The sequence below is a fragment of the Emydura macquarii genome, unplaced genomic scaffold, assembly GCF_026122565.2.
Source record: "Emydura macquarii macquarii isolate MOO-44397 ecotype Brisbane River unplaced genomic scaffold, CSIRO-AGI_Emac_v2 contig_1230, whole genome shotgun sequence".
Taxonomy (NCBI): domain Eukaryota; kingdom Metazoa; phylum Chordata; order Testudines; family Chelidae; genus Emydura; species Emydura macquarii.
The window spans coordinates 2,053,925-2,071,488 of NW_027131367.1; the positions used below are offsets into that span (position 1 = coordinate 2,053,925).

A 17,564-nucleotide genomic window follows, 5' to 3' on the forward strand; every position below is an offset into this window, starting at 1 on the left:
CAAAGTTACGAACACCAGAGTTACGAACTGGCTGGTCAGCCACACACTTCATTTGGAACCGGAAGTAAACAATCAGGTGCAGCAGAGACCAAGAAAAAAAAAAAAGCCAGTACAGTACTGTGTTAAATGTAAACCATTAAAAAAATAAAGGGACAGCTGCATTTTTCTTCTGCATAATAGTGTTTCACAGCTGTATTAAGTCAATGTTCAGTTGTAAACTTTTGAAAGAACAACCATAACGTTTTGTTCAGAGTTATAAACAACGTCCCTTCCTGAGGTGTTTGTAAACTCTGAGGATCTTCTGTATTCCCTTTGCTGTGGCTGAGACGAGAAATGAAGCTTTGCTCAGCATTGCACTCAAATTCTTCACACTGCTGTAGGGGGCACTTGTTGCAAGAATTTTTTGAGTTCTTGCTCCTTTTGATAACTCCATAATGTGCTTTTCAGAAGAACTGCCTTCCTGAAAAGTGTTCTGAATGAAGGTTCCTGAGGATATAAAACCTTTTCATCATAATTAGCTAAAGATATCAATTATAGAGTACACATGTTTTTATTATAATCCCAAGACAAGTCTAGATAGACATGCAGGCAGAAGTGCATGTTGTAATTTAAAATTGAGCTGTCTCTAAACCTGGAAAAGGAGTTTGTTTTCTAATTAAGCTGCAGAGTTTGGGAGTAAATTACTCTGCACTTCTTTGAGGAGCCCAGATTTCTAATTATCTAGACTAACCCAGCAGCCCGATGATAAGCATGTTGCTGTGTCTACTGTGTGTTTATATTATTAGTCCTTTGAGAGGGAGCCAAAATAATCCACGTTTTGGAACTAATGCTGAAGCTAAGTAATACAATTTTTAAAAGGAACATATAGAATATTAGGAAACTTGGGAAGCTGAGGGGACTGAGAATGGCACGCAGTGCTTTTTTCCAGCTGGGCCATTTGTTGCTGTCTGACACATATAATTAGTGAGCAAAAATCTCTGTCATCTGATAGCTGTTCAGTTTTCTGTCTAAAATGAATTAGTGGTCACAATCATTTGTAATGATCAAATGGTACATGGTATCAAACCCATCATAATTGGTGTGAATCATATTCCCTTTCCAACAACGTTTTGTCACACATCTTAGCAAACATACCATGTTATCTGTAGGGCATGGACACTCTTCTAAACCTTCGAAGTTTTCCCTGCAGATCAGGGTTGAGTCACTTAAACAGGAGCAGTATAGCTTGCTTTGCTGCTACCTGTTCTGTAGTTGTTTTGAGAAGAGAAGTCTCCAGGTCTGTCAGTCAAGCACCTTTCAATAGCACAAAATTCACTTTACAAAGATTACTAAAAATAACAAGTTTGGCACTAAAATTACCTTTGTTTTCATTATAACTATTATGAAGTGTCACAGGCTGGAAATCAGTAATTCACTGGTGTCTGTTAGTCACTGATAAGATGAGTAATGATTCACCAGGAATTAATTTAGAGATGAAGTGGGAAAAACAAAACCCCGAGAGACTGTGCAGCAGAAAGAATGTGAGTAATTGGGGAAAAATGTGGAAATCATGCTGTAACGTAACAAAATAACAAATACCCAGAGAATCTCAATTAGTCAGAGTTGCCTTTGGAACAGTAGATTGGAAGGGAGGCAAAGTAGTGTGATTTGTTTGTTATTTAGTTTTTCATCTGTGGAGATCCCAGTTCAAATTATGAGCAGGTCAGCCATGCTTAGTAATTTTTAGACATCCCAAACCAAGAAATCATTTGTTGGTATTAGTAGTATCCATTTAAGAGTGACCCAGGACTGGACTGAGATGACATTGGCCAGCTCACATGATGAGCACCCATTTGCAGTTATGTGGGGAGGAAATCAATACAAAGCCAGTTGTAGTGCAGGAAGTCAATCAGCAGGAGAATCACACACTCAGCTTGGCAAACCCCAGCCCATTTAAAACAGCCTCTTATCCCCTCGCCCCTTTTCTTCCTCTTTCCCACTTCCATCCCATTAGGGAAAATTCAGTAGAAGTTGACACACCAAGAAATCGGATAGGAGAAGGGAATGAAGACACCTTTGCTGCAGGGCATTTGGATAGCAAGGTCCTGGAATTGTAAGAAGCTCAGTTTCAAACATCTGGTGCACTGATTTCCTCTTTCCATTATGCTCTGCTGATCATGTACTCTGGCATTCAGAATGTGATCATCCTCCCTTTAACAGTCTTTGATTGTGTATAAATTAATTTCCCCTGGTGGTTGCTGTGTGCTTCCTTGGATACCAGTGTGCACCAGCCACATTTCAGTAAAGGAGAACCAGGCTTTCTGTGACTCTCACTTCTGCCTAGAATTCCACGAAGGGCCTTTTATAGTTGTCAGAATCAAACCGTTCTCACTACACAAAACTCTGTTCTCGGCTCCCTTCCATTACTTCTGAAGTCAAAGATAATTGCTTTTATCACTTTTCTTTCCTAGGGGTTAGCATGTCCAGCAAATTCTCGCTCATCTATTTGAAGCAAACTCCATCCACCAATCGTCACCTTTCCCCAATAGACACTAGCAATGACATTCTTTCATTCCATCTGAAAGCGTCAGGAGGATCAAACCTGTCCATGTTTTGATAAATAAATACATTTTTAAATAAACAAAGTTGTTGCTAACCCTATTAGCCAAACCACTCTAAACACGATTCTTTTAAATAGGATGCACAGCCTGGCTTAGTAATATATTCTAAAATTTTCTGTTGACACTGGTCAAAGAAACAGTGCTAGAACTGGTTTGGGTGGTGGTTTGTTTTAGTTTTTTTCTAGCATGGCAGAAGACAGCAAGGCGCATATCCTAGTGTATGGGAAAGAGAGATGATTGCTGACACCACTAGTGTCTATAAGGCAATGAGATCCTTGACCCAAAGATCTTGTAATCTAAAATAGGCATGAACACACCAAATAAAAATGGTCCAAGGAGCGTAGGAAAGGTGGAGAGAGAAACAGTGGGAAAATAATATTGACCTTAGAAGAAATACAATTCTTAGTTTATCTTTGAAGACTGCAAACTTTGGACCAAAGCCGGGCAGTTTACAGCCCCGGAGTTCTTTCTAGGCAGTGTAATGGAAGACTCTAAAATTTGGCCTTCAATATATTTTGGGTTTAAATATCTCAGAAACCAAAGGATAATAGTGACAACTTGCCATTGTACTTATTGGAAAAATGTGGCTCATTAATACTTGTGTTGAGGGGTGAGGAAGACTTTGAGATTTGCTTTCAGAGTGCTGATCCAGAAGGTTTTTGTTTGGCAGTAAATCAGTTTTTATTGAAACGGAGCACTTAGTTTTATCACCATTGTTAGAGACAGAGTCAGGCTCTCCTGTACTGCAAAAGCGTATTGTGTATGCAAAGTAAAGATCATACTCAACAAGATGGTTTTCATGGCAACACTGTATCCATTGCTTAATAAAGATAGATGATGGACTGAAAACAAATACAGAAAGTTTTAGAACATTCCAGAATAAATACTGTCAGAGCTATAGCTGTTTTGTTGACTGTTTCAAGGCAAGGTTTCAGGAGGTAGCCAAATCAGTTAGAATCTTGTCTTTTCTGTATGAGCTGCATGATTGTATGGGAATGAGAGAAATGCTCCCTTTGATTGAACTGATTACTAACCATTGGAGTGCCAGGATGTATCTTTCTAGCTGAATGATTTATACTGCAAGATTCTGACACTTCTGTACCCTCTGGGATTCCCCTCAGGTATGCTCTTTGAGGTACAAGTAACACAGAAGCCCCAGAGAGCTAGCAAATATTAAGCGATTGGAGCCCAGCATACCTGCTGCCTCGCCACGTTCCCCAGATCTTAAAAGATAGGCGGGAGGGGGATCAGTGATTATACTAGTGGCAAGAGAAAATGGTAAGAATTGGGCTGAGAATCTAGTGGGAGGAAGATCAGGGGTGTGGATAACCATTCCAATTCTGAAGTTTCCCGTTCACTGTTTATGAACACGTTAGAGAATATTAACTGTAATATCTGGTTGTAACATGTAAACCATATATTTTAAGGTGCATCTCAATTTTATATAAATTAGATGTCCAGTAATAAAGTTAATGTGGTGAAGCTTTTATCCAACTGAGGAGGAAAACCTGGCTTCCTTTGGAGTAAATGTTTCCATTGTAATTAAAGTAATCCATAGGATTTTGCTAAATTTCTGAGGACATTGACAGTTGCACCTGGCACAAATTCAGTGACCCTGACGTTTTCGTAGTCCTTACTTTTGACAATATACTGCAGTGATTTAGACCTTTTTAAAGGCAACTGTCAGGAATAGTTGATGGAAGAAGCAATGGATACCGTAGAGATGTTAAATCACAGCCAACATCTGAGGCAGCCTGGCCTTTTCCTCTCTATTCTTGGCCCAGATTTAGAAATGAAGCCTGCTCGGTCTCCAATGTCAAGGGCTCTCCAGTGATTGTTAAGTATAACATGAAAGACATCAGGAGAAGTGAAACCAGAAAGGCAGCAAAACCCCACACAGGACAAACACTTTGTGGAGCTTTGCTGCCTTCTGCTCATTCCATGTTTGTTTGTTTTAGTGGCCACGTAACTAAAAAAGCTAAAAAGCATTTACAGTAGCAAATACACTGAGAATCTCGATCAATTGTTTTATCTGAAAAACAATTAAGATACTCCAGTCTAAAGAAAATCTGCTCATTTCCCTGGAACTCTGCAAAAATAAATAAAATGAAAGCAAACTCTGATTTCTTCAGGGGGATGGAAATGAGACTATTTAATTTAAGCAATTAGTTATTTATTTATTTTATCATAAAACGGTGAGAAAGGAAATAAGAAATGCTGTATTTTTCCTCCAACCTTTAGACTGCAGCTCCTGTAAGTAATGAGTACAGGCTGGTACTGCTGAATTCCACTGCAGGTTGATTGAGTTTCTGAGGTTGGATGGTGATGGACTTACTCCTTTTTTGGCTGATTAGTTATCTCTATTATCGAATTAATCTTTGCTTGCCATCTGAGAGTTGAGAATTGCTCCTCCAATCTCCCTCTGAAGTTAAAATTTGATTCCAAGCAAAGATTGAGATTGACTCTTATCAGATAAAAGCCCTTTTCCCGGATCATTCAGCCTGTCGTCCAAGCAACAAGAGCAGTTTAATCTTCAATTCTGTCACAGAACAGGAGATCAGGATGTCTCATCTAGAAACAGAAGGATTGCTGATTTTTTTAATGCAAAGATTTATCCTTCTATTTTTTCCAAACGTAATTGTTCTCTGTGAAACATGCAAAATAACAGTGCAATCAAACACCTTCTAATGTAGGCTTGCTAGCTGCAAGTGAAAATCTGTAGACCCTGATATGTGTGCAGACAGACATCATTCAGAGTACTCATTAGGCACTTATGTACCTGCCCTGCTCCTGATAGCACATGCATCTTCAGAGCACTGGCAGACCTTAATGAATTTTCCCGACACTGGAGGAAGGTACCAAAAGATTTATCCCCATTTTATGCCTGGGCACATGGAGAGACGACCTGTCCAAGGTAACACAAGGTGTCAGAATGGAGAGTAGGTAGGGCAGGATCACTTTTGACTCCCATCCCATGCACTGGCCAGTAGAGCGTGCTGCCCTTCACAGGAAGTCATTCTTTTGCACAAGTCCTTCCAACGGTTACAGCCTTACAAAGCTTCCTCGCATTGTAAATGAAATGTTCAGGCCTAACACCCACTCTGACTGCATACATTGGTTTTTAAAAAGCAAACAAATCCAAAATACAATATATGCCCTACTAACGAGCAGGTGTTTTCAGTGGCGAGCCTTTTCGTGCAGAAACATAAAACCCATAGTGTTTCTCAAGAAAGTAACTTGGATTATTCAAGTCTCAGGTTACTTCTAGGGAATGGCTGCAGGCAGCAACTTCCTATGGCATCCTGATTCACAGCTGTCATTCAATAGTACCAGCCAAAATACACATCTCTGTGCATCTCACATTTAATACAGAGAATTAAGTGTAAGGCTGTGCTTGGAAATCTTTCTGCCTCTCCCACTGAACTGAACTTTGGCATTCTGAACTCTGCTCTGATATGGACTCTTTCTACTTACTTTGAAAATTAAGTTAAAGGGACAGTCAAGTAGCTTAGGTTCAATATTTGCCCTACACAGGAGCCTGAACAAGGAATGTTTTGGATTCTATATGTACTAATATAACTAATATAAAATATAGAATCGCCTGGAATGTAAGTATGTATTTATGTGGTGGCTTCACAAAAGAAGTGATGTGCCCTTGTGTTCCCTCTGGGGCAGCAGTTAACAAACACTGTTTCTAGAAATGTGTATTTTTCCTCCAGTTTCACACCAAACAGCAAGAATTTTTAAAAAGCTTTTAATTTCAAGCCGCTTGAGAAATACTGAGTTCCAACAAGGGAAGACAGACTCCTCCTGAATCCTGCAGAGAACATTGTGAACTCCTTCCCACATGTGCAAGTGTGGACTATTTGAAGATGGCTGATGAGGCAAATGACAAATTCACCTGCATCATTTAGTTTTGTCTCCAGACTTTTAAAGTTCGAAAGTGTGTTACAGAAGTGTGAGTGGGATGGATGAGGGGAATCTGGGATGGTAGTTTGCCCAATTTGGGATGCTAATTTTGCCTGCATGATTTTTTTTCATGCTAAAGGATACATCTATAATTTTTGAGAGATATTGAGACTGATCATGTGGCGCTGGAAAAATAATGTAGTTCCTAAACTCAAGAACTGAGAGAGAGCTTAGTGGAGTTTTTCTTTTAAAATGACAGATTTTCAACTCATGTAGAAATCACTAATTTTATATTAAACGAAACATACTGAAGGGTAATCTGAATGGCAGCAGCAGGGCATTGGGATATAGCTGGCTTCTATTCTGCTTTTGGCTATCTATTCTGTTGGGTGTGTTTTCCGGCCCTGTGACTCCTCTCTCTTTTTGTGTGGTCTGTTTTTATTTGAGACTATGTATGGGATTGATATTGTCTTGAGTTATTTTATAGCACTCTAGATTGTCACAAGATATCTAGAAGGATATTGTCCCTGCTGCAAAGAGTTTACAATCAAAGGCCCTAAACCTGCAAATTCTCATCTGTACTTCATTTTAAGCAGATGAGTAGTCTCACTGAAGTCAATGCGTAAAGTTAAACATGTTTGTGTTGGTAGGATCAGGGCCTAAATTTTGGGTGTGACATACAGGGGAGAGGGGACAAGTGGAGGGTTTTCAAAGGTATGTGTACTTCTTGGTGGGTCTATCAAGATTTTTTGCCAAATGTAAAAATAAAGAATAAGATGATGAAAATTGTTGATATTCTTGACATGCAGAAGAGCTTAAGGGAAAACAATTCTCTGATTAGCGCATATAAATAAATACCTAGTTAGCTGCATTGTGAAGTTTTGCTAAATATTTTAGATGAGTCAAACACTACAGTCAGTATTTCATTGGAAAATTAACATTGAATATTGTATTTGTTTGGATTGAATATTCATTTGTGTTTAGAATGTCTTCTCTGTAACTTTGCAAAACAAATTCTCTAAACAGAGTAGGAGGAACCCTATTGTTTGCTAACTGACAGGACGTAATTGCTAGGGATAAAGACATTTGTTTTCAAGCTTTTAAGAGAGTTTTACAAACAGCTGAGATTTAAAAAAATTTAAGTCTAAAGAGTATGTGTGTGTTATCTCCAATTGGTCCCTTCCAGGGTGGTTGCAATGATTACTATGCTGTAATAGTATGATACTGTCTATACGGAGATTTATATGGAAAAGGAAAACACTTGGCTGTATCACGTTAAACTGAAAAGCACTAAGGTTTTCCTCCACCTGTCTTTTTATTACATGCCAAAGAGATACATTGTGGCACATTTTTCTTTAATGAGGTAAAACTAGACTGTTACCTCACCATTCACACATCTTACTGGGCTGGCTGCACGTTTCTTATCTGCTTATCACAGGTGACCCTGGATACTTTCTTAATAGAGAAGAGCTTTGCTGAGAGAGTGCCAGATTGTGTTAGCTCTGAGACAGGGTTTGAGCAGTAATCAGAGAGTTGGAAACTGGGTATGAATGGCTTTGGTTTTTTATGAGGAGCAGATTAATGCCAGAAAAGGAGTTTAAGATAGAATTGACAAGGAAGAAATAATGGGTGGATCCAATAACAGCCCACAGCCACTCCTCTTTAACACAGAAGTGCAGCCTGTGGAGGTTGCAAGTCCTAGCATGCTTTGTGGTCTGGTCATTTGGATCAGATGTGAAGCTTTGTATGCTAAGACCTGTAGTTTCTGTAGGCCACACTTCCATATTCAAGATGAGCGACTGCAGTGTATTCTCCACTTTAGGTGCAACTCTCCACTTTTGGCATCTTGTCAGTTCAGGTCTTGGATGAGATAAATTTGGGTAACTCTGCAACAGGAGGTCATGCTGTCCAAGGTCTGAGTCTGGAAATGGTGAGATTCTGTTTGTTGATGTGGGGAGGAGGCCTGAATCCTCCCTTTCGTCTAAACATAAAACACATGTTGGAGCAGCGCTATCACACCTGGGTCAGTTTTCACTGACTGGTATCCACCAGTGGGCGGCTGCATCTGGCTCACTAAAAAAGCTTTCAGATGAAAACCTGCATCTCTAACAGTAGCCTGTCTTGAGTGGAAGACATGAAGAAACTGAGAATCCACGACTTCTCTGCAGAGGTTGCTCCAAGAGTTAATCCTCCTCAGGATTTAAAAAAAATGTATTGTTACTAATTTGAATTTCTCCGACTTTAACTTTCAGTCTTTGATTCTTGTTAGCTCTTTTTGAGGTAGATTAAAGAGCTGTTTAGTCCCTGGTATTTTCTTCTTTTAAAGATACTTATACACAATATCCAAGATACCTTTTCTTTCTTTTGGATAAACTCAACAGATTGAGCTTTTTAAGACTCTCATTGTAAGACATTTTTTCTAGCCCTTTAATCACTTTTGTGGGTTTTTTGTGCACCCTTTTGGCATCCTTTTTAAAATGTTCACACCGGAACTGGACACGGCATTCCGGTACTCATCTCACCAATGCCATAGACAGAGACAAAATAACCTCCCTACTCTTCACTACCTCCCTCTTTATATATCCAAGAATTACATTTGTCATCTTTGCCACGGCATCAGTTTTGTCCATTATGATCTCTTAACCTCGTTCAGATTTAGTGCTTTCCAGGATATGGTCCCCCATTCTGTAAGTAGGGCCTGCATTCTTTGTTCCTAGATGTATGTCTATGCATTTGGCAACATATTTTTTAATGGTCCCAGCTTACCAGGGAATCCTGCTTTGTGCTGAATGACTGCCCTATCTTCGTTATTGTTTACCACTCCACCAATCTTTGTGTCATCTGCAAATTTACTAGTTCCTAAACTTATGAAACCTGGACATTGGTGCCAGTGGCTTGGGTTGAGGTAAAGAGTAAAGAATAATTTTAGTTTTCTTGAAGCTCCTTTTGCTGCTGGTCCCCATCTAGATGAAAAGGTGTTTCTGGAAGCATGTCCTGTCAACTCACTGAGGAGGGAAGGAATATTAAGTATAGCTAGAACCCTGGGCTCCACTGTAGCAAATACAAAGTTTTACATTTTGCCTCAGCCCTGTTATAACTATACTTTGGTTCCATACTACTAAACTCTACCTCTGGGGGAACAGACTTAAAAAAGGATGTATGCTTGAGTACACATTCCATGTGCTACAATCTCATGCAAAATAATTTTGGAATCATAGGCTGCTTTGTCAATTGCTAAACTTACCCTGAACTACTGTTAAGATTTCCTTTGCTTGAGAGCGAGTCCGTGTGTAAATATTTCAGTATTTGCAGAGATATAAATTGATTTCTTACATCCCAAACACTAGACTTTGAGAATCCTTGTTAGTGCAGTTTCTCTGAGCCTCCCAAGACAGGAGAAGTATGGGCAACAGATCACTGTTTGGAAGGCTGCCATGCTAGGAACTGATCAGTGTCACTTTTTCTCCTTTCAAAAATAAAATAAAATTGAAAATTAGGTTTCTCAGCACTTTGAATATGACACCATGATGTAGACTCCCTGTGTATATTGCTGACAAGATCTTCCTGTTTGTGGAGGTGGGACTGCACTTGGTATCCCAAAGCTGGAGGACCGGAGGAGGTGAATGTTAACCGAGTGGACTGATGCCACCAACTCACATAGGCCAGAGAACAGCTTGCTGCTGTAGTGGTAATAGCTGCTGTTCGATCATCTCCGTCTGTATTATATTAGTAATGCCCCTGACCCTTTAGCGAAAGGGAATTTGCTCTCCTCAAAGAATACTAAACACCAAGGATAGAAGATTTTTATACTGAATTTTTTACTTTGAAAGCAAGTTATAGTTATAGCTAGGCAGAGTCCGATGGTTGTTCACTGCACACTGAGATAATCTGTACCCTAAACGTCTGGATTTGGTTTAAATAGAAAAGGCAAAATGACTCCAGAAAAATAGCAAAGCTCAATGCAGCCAAAGTGGTGGCAAAAGTCATTGTCTCAGCTTGTGGTGTGGTTTTGTATGTTACTCTAGGGCTCCAAAATGCAAGCTTTCAGCAGCAGTTTGATGATAGTTTAATGACTAGAAGGAGCTTCTTAAGGTGACCTTTGTAGTGCACCTGAAAATCTTGAGCGGGAGAAGTTTTTCAGTTGAAAAATATTGAAAATCTCTTCCTGCTCTGTAACTCTGATATTGATTAAGAGAATTTCTCTTTCACAATCAAGTCCTTGTGCAGTATGTGTATTAAAATCTTACACAGTTGTGCAGCTCTTGATGGTCCATTGTGTACCAGGACTGCTTACCAAGAATGCTGACCTGTTCATCAGAAAGCCTATGGGATAGAGGAAGCACCTTCTGTTGGAATAAAAAGCCACCTAGTGAGTTTAAATGTTTACCTGACATATTTTTGAAATAGTTATTATGATGGTACCTGAACGCTATAGCGATGGATACATAAGAGATAGGTAGGTAGATGCACATCATATTCACTTGAGGCAAGTTTTCTAAGAATTTACTGGGAGGAAAAATGTGGCATACATGTAAGAAACAGCAAAATGTACCCCTCATAAATGAACATAGAATCATAGGACTGGAAGGGACCTAGAGAGGTCATCTAGTCCAGTCTCCTTCACTCATGGCAGGACTAAGTAATATCTAGACCATCCCTGACAGGTGTTTGTCTAACCTGCTCTTAAAAATTTCCAATGATGGAGATTCCACAACCACCATCGGCAATTTATTCCAGTGATTAACCTCCCTGACAGTGAGGAAGTTTTTCCTAATGTCCAACCTAAACCTCCCTTGCTGCAGTTTAAGTCCATTGCTTCTTGTCCAGACCTCAGAGGTTAAGAAGAACAATTTTTCTCCCTCCTCTTTGTAACAACCTTTTATGTATTTGAATGCTGTTATCATGTCCCCTCCCAGTCTTCTCTTCTCCAGGCTAAACAAACCCAGTTCTTTCAGTCTTGCCTCATAGGTCAGGTTTTCTAGACCTTTAATCATTTTTGTTGCTCTTCTCTGGACTTCCTCCAATTTGTTCACATCTTTCCTGAAATGTGGCACCCAGAACTGGACACAATACTCCAGTTGAGGCCTAATCAGCGCAGAGTAGAGCGGAAGAATTACTACTCCTGTCTTACAACACTCCTGCTAATACCTCCCAGAATCATGTTTGCTTTTTTTGCCACAGCATTACACTGTTGACTCATATTTCGCTTGTGGTCCACTATGACCCCCAGAACCCTTTCTGCAGTACTCCTTCCTAGGCAGTCATTGCCCATTTTGTACGTGTGCAACTGATTGTTCCTTCCCAAGTGGAGCACTTTGCAGTTGTCCTTATTGAGTTTCATCCTATTTACCTCAGACCAATTCTCCAGTTTGTCCAGATCATTCTGAATTATAATCCTATTCTCCAAAGCACTTGCAACCCCTCCCAGTTTGAATGACCTCAGTATGAGGCGTACACATCCTCTAATGTGCTTCAGTTGTTGTGTGGCTTGAATAATTAAGAGAATCTCAGTTGCTTCATGGATAGACAATGCCTTTCTAATTCACTTACAAACAGCAGGGAGCTGTGAAGTAAGTCTGTTATAGTAAGTATAAGTAAGCCTCATAAACCTTTAACAGCAGGGCCACATTTCTCAACCCAATGTGCTCTTATGATTTCACTGCCTGAGAAGTTGTTTTTTCTGACCGAACATCATTTTGTGCCAGTGGATGGTGAACACTGAGAAGTTCTTATCCAGAGACTATTTGGAGCTTGAGCTCAAAGTTATCATGTTTATTTTTAAATATTTAAGTATTTGGTGGTGAATAAAATGGAGAGAGACAGCAGATCTGATCTGAAGAACAAACTTTCTGGAGTTTTTAACAGAATCTTTCCCTGCAGTGCCCTCAAAATACCTTTCCCTCAGCTCAACACATTGTTCATTATCTCTTGATTATGGTCCTCCATCCAAAATTTCAATCCATAAGAAAATTCAGATACTACTGCCCTTTTTTGATAGAATGAAATTTGTGCAGCAATATTCATTCTTGATAAGCCAATTTGGCTTATGATTCCATTATCCTCTACATATTTTTCCCATCATTTTGCTAAGGAACAGTTAGATTTACAGGATGGTAATATTTGGGATCACTTTTCTTTCCTTTGTTTGAAGATCAGTACTATATTTTGCTTTCCTACAAATTCCAGTACCTTCCCAATTCTCATCTTCCATATCCACCCCCCACCCCACCCCCCAAATATTCAGTGATATGGCAAGCTTGTTAGCAAATTCCTGTAGTGCTGTAGAAGGCATAGCATCCAGACTGACTGATCTGTACATATTCTGATATTTAAAATATTCTGTTATCTGCTCTTTATCAATTGTTTTACTATTTAAGGGTCACCTTAATTATTCAAACTTTTCCTTTTTAGCTGTTGTTAAAGGAATTCAGAATCTCAGTCATTTGAGTCCTACATTAATTAAGATAGTTCAGGTGATGAAAAGGCAGAAAGCAACAAACAGAAGTAGGGAACAAAATATGAGGTAAAATAACATGTAGAATAAGATTTCCTACTGAAACAAGGAAATCGAGGAGGTGCACCTGGAGGAACAAAGCAACTTCTACTAGTAAAATTAAAGCAACAATATAGTGACACCTGTAGCCTTGGGTATGGCCTAAGTGCATGCACGTATGAGATATATATGTATAGTAATACACTTAATAAAAATGTCTCTTTTGTAGGATTCCTGGCAGATTGAATGACAGGAGAACTCCTCTGGGAGAACTGAATTGGATCTTCACCGCAATCACAGACACCATTGCATGGAATGTCCTGCCTAGAGGTAGAACTGCCTGGCAGTGAACAGTCCACATTTTAAGTGCTACCTGCTCAGAGTAGAGGGGGAGGGGAGTTAGATGAAGGGATTAATAAAACAAGGAAGAAGAGAGCGCCTGATAACAAGAGATGGAGAAAACCTGAGTTGAGGGGAGACAGCAGAAGAAAGCATCCATGCCCTGGAAAGGGAAAACCAACAGAAAGGCAGAAAGTATTCATTTTCTAAGGGGAGAGTAGGCGTAGAGCAGGATGAATAACTAAAGTTTTCCATTTGCTGGCCGTTCTGAAAAATTGGGGCGGGGAGGAATTTCAATCCAGGTCAAACTGAATTAGAAAATGGCAAAAAAAATTTGGTGAATCGAAAAAGTCAGTTTTGGGTCAAAGAAAATGTGTAGTTCAACCTGAAATGTTTTGTTTCTGGGCATTTGTAAAGGACTAGATTCACTTTAACTTAGGTCTCTCACTTCCCAGGTGAGGACCTTAACCACCAGGCTCTAGGGTATTCAGAGGTGGGTGTCTCTGTATCTCTCCTGTTGAAGCTTTTCCACTTTGTACAGAATATTGGAATAGTCATTGGGCCAGAGGACGAGAAGGAGAATGACTCTGTAGCCTCGTGGTTAGGGCCTGCTCTGCAATCAAATCACAGTGAATATTTAGTCATTTACACAACGTGGAACAGCTTCAACAGGAGAGACTAAGAGAGACCTGCTCTGGAACAGTCTCCAGGGTGGTGGCTAGGGCACGTGGCTGGGGTGGGGGAGACGTGAGTTCAAGTCCCTGTCCCAGAGCTGGAATTCAAAGGTGAATCCCTGAACCAATGAGACAAAAGTCATAAGGTTGGGATCTCCTCCCATTCAGCTGTTTTTTTAATCTAGCCTGAAATTTTTTTTTCTGGCTGAAACTATTCAGTGAATTCATTTCAAATTCAGAAATAGTTTTGGGTCGACCAAAACACTTTTTTTTTTTTTTTTTGGGTGAAGACACTAGTCAAAAAACTTTGCCCAGGTCTAACTGTGACTTCTCAATAGAGATGTTATTGTCACTTGTCAGGCAAACTCAATGCCCATTAATCCTTCTGTGAGTGTCAAGTGACAGCAAAACTATTTCAGGAAGTTTTGGGCTTTTGTTTTCTGTTTTGTTTTTGTTGGAGGAAAATATTCAGTGACCAGCTTGTTTGTGTTTTTGTGTGTGTATCTGCTGGTATGAAATGCTTCTTACAGATCACTGAAGGTACCTGTTTCTCACACACATTATCTCTCTGCAGATCTCTTCCAGAAGCTCTTTAGGCAGGACCTGCTGGTGGCTAGCTTATTTCGTAACTTCCTACTGGCAGAAAGGATTATGAGGTCTTACAACTGTACCCCTGTCAGCAGCCCACGTCTACCTCCGACCTATATGCATGCAATGTGGTAAGTCTTTACTTACTTGTGCTTAAAGTCTGTGTTTTAAAGGCTTTGTGCAGATGCCTTGTGGAAATTTCAAGAGCAGCTGTCATACAAGGTTGTTACCACCTGAAACTGCAGCACTTTCCCAGTTAAATCAGTGGATTGGAAATGGACGCATATGTGGTAGCTTAATACCTATCTCCAAATGTATTTCTTCCCTGTGTGTATGGAACCCCATTAATATAATTCTGATATAATTCCTTAATACAAAAGCTCCACTTCCGCTAAATAACATTTCAGCCCACCTAGAGAAACAAAGGCACAGCAGCTACCTTTCTGTTTTGCTGGTATAAATCACCTGTGATAGTAATGGGGAGAACTGAGATAGCTGGGGCGAAGGGAAGAATTCTTGTAACTTTCACAATAGACAGTAAAAGGAGTTGGGATTTGCCACAGAGTTCATTTCCCAGCACTCTGCTTCTTTTTTTTTTTTTTTTTTTTTTTTAAAGATGATTAATGGAAATGCAAATGACTCACATTATGGAAAGCATCTTAAATGCATTCCTGACTCGTAAACAAATGCTGAGTGAATATAAAAACCCTCCTTATGATTCTTAGCCTTGTCTAATTAAGGCTAGAATTGTACAAAGCTTGGCTAAGTGAAACCTGACCGGGTCAAGCGAACACAATTTCTGTACGAGAGAATGATGTCTCTGTAATCTCTGAAAAGTTAATAAAGTCATAGATAAATATAATGGAATAGGCTTAATTTACTTGGATATTCATAAAGCTTTGGATGAAGTCCTTCCATCCGACTATAGTGGAAAACAAAGTTTGAGTAGGGTGCAAAGTCACATCATGGAAAAACTGGTGAGGTGGCAGAAGTCATATTGCATGTTTTCTAGGACTGGAGAGAAGTTAATAGTTCAGTATTGGGATCATTGTTTGATACATTCATTAATCATTTGGAGGAAGAAGCAGACGGTGATTAGAAGTTTACTGATAACATAGATTTGCTTTAATTAATAAAAAGCATGGAGGGATAATGAGAAATGCACATTGGCCCATACAGTATAGCCACAGCTGCTTTTAAATTGAAAGAACTTCTGAGTAAAAGGATTTGTCATTGTACATAACACAATGAAGTTAGCTTGTCAGTGTGGTGCAAAAGGAAACCGGATCTTTGTGTACACAGAAGGGATAGAACATATAGCATACCAAACAATGAGTGAGAGCTCAACTGGTAACTGTGTCCAATTGTTGCCTCACGTGAAAGGTATGGCAGAGCCTGGGAACCTCCTGAGAAGGACGGTACATATATGGTTACAGGCTTAGCATATGAGCAGAGATGTGCAGTTCTACCATGCTCATCACCAGGTGTCTGAACTCCTATGTTTTCTGGCTTCTTGCTGGAGTGTTTCTGTGAGGCATTGTGGCCTGGTGGATAAAGCACTGGACTAGAACTCAGGAGATGTAGGTTCTATTTCTGACTCTTACCCTGATCTACTGGATAATCACGGACAAGTCATATCTCCTTCTGTGCCTCAGTTTCCCCATCTGCAAAATGGGGATAATGATGTTGATCTCCTTTGTAAAGTGTTTTTGAGATCTGTGGATGAAAAGGGCTAGATAAGAGCTGCTATTATTGTTTTTATTTTTACTTAGAACTTTCTTAGGAAAACTCAGTCATCATGTCTGCTTCTGCTGACTATTAGATGGTGGCAACCCAGCAAAGGAGAAATTAACAGACAGCTTCTTGATGCAGATTTTTATACTCTTCCAAAAAGGTGGCATTTAAAATAAAATTCAGGTCAGGGGAGACTCTTCCTTATTTTCAGAGGAGGCCCAGCAACATAAGAGTTTGAGAAACTCTAGTTTAATGTCTAATTCAAGATTTATAAAAATAATCTTGTGCCATTTTTAGCACCTTTTATCCAAGCTCTCATGACCCATTACAAACTTTAAACCTTACAACCCACCTGTACACTAGGTTAGATACTGAGACTCAGCAGAAGTGACTGACTTAGTCACACAACATGTCAGCTGCAGGGCAGAGCGGGAAAGGAACACTGACTCCCTGTCACGTGCTCTAAACCACTAGATAGTCGAGTCTCCCTAGGCCTTAGGTAGGTGCCATATTCTGAAGCCTTTCTTCTGCTTTTCCTTTTTTTTTTTTTTTTTTTTAATTAAAGCAGATTGTTGCAGCTTTTGGAAATTTAACCCAGAAAATGTGGTGGAGGAAAGAACCAGAACTCAAATTGTTGGATGATAGCGACCTGTTGGATGACAGAAAGCAAATGGGCATTGCTGAGTGCACTGGTTGTCACGCTGCTGTGAGCTTTTTACAGATTTTTGCACTTGGCAGATCAGAATTTGAATGCTAATGAACGTGGGTACTGGCTGGGCTGTCATCCATGGTGATTTGATCTGCAGGGGCTAACAAGAAACCCCGTACGAGCTGCTGTAATATGTAAATGGATAACAAGCTCAGACACTGAGTCCTAAAACACATCAATCTGTGTTCCTCAAGGACTTGGCTTAAAGGTTTAACGGTTTTCTGCTTCCCCTCCCCCTCTGCATTAATTTTTCTGCTTGCTACGTTGGTTGCTACATGAGTGTAGCCTTTCCGCTCTTGCCACACCTCCATGCTGAGAGGCAAGCAGGTATTGTGTGTCTCTAGCCCCTTACACTGTATTTCATTGTTTAAAACCTCCATGGCATTGTGATGATTAGCGTCTCCAGCTATTTCAGAGTGGGTGCCTTGGGTCCGTTCAAGTCTCTTTCTCCACCCCTCCTTCCTTGAGATGCTAATCTGCCCCCCTACTCTGCATCCTTCCATACCCAGCAATTGTGA

General features: G+C 39.9%; 1 protein-coding gene across 10 annotated transcripts in view; it reads left to right on the plus strand.

Moving 5' to 3' along the window:
- Positions 1 to 17,564, plus strand: part of RPTOR (regulatory associated protein of MTOR complex 1) — a 257,671-nt gene that overhangs the window by 138,315 nt on the left and 101,792 nt on the right. For all 10 annotated transcript variants that reach the window (XM_067547239.1, XM_067547232.1, XM_067547233.1 and 7 more), the window contains 2 exons: positions 13,232 to 13,332; positions 14,590 to 14,734. In XM_067547239.1, the coding sequence (XP_067403340.1) occupies positions 13,232 to 13,332; positions 14,590 to 14,734 (246 nt within the window). The remainder of the gene's footprint in view (positions 1 to 13,231; positions 13,333 to 14,589; positions 14,735 to 17,564) is intronic.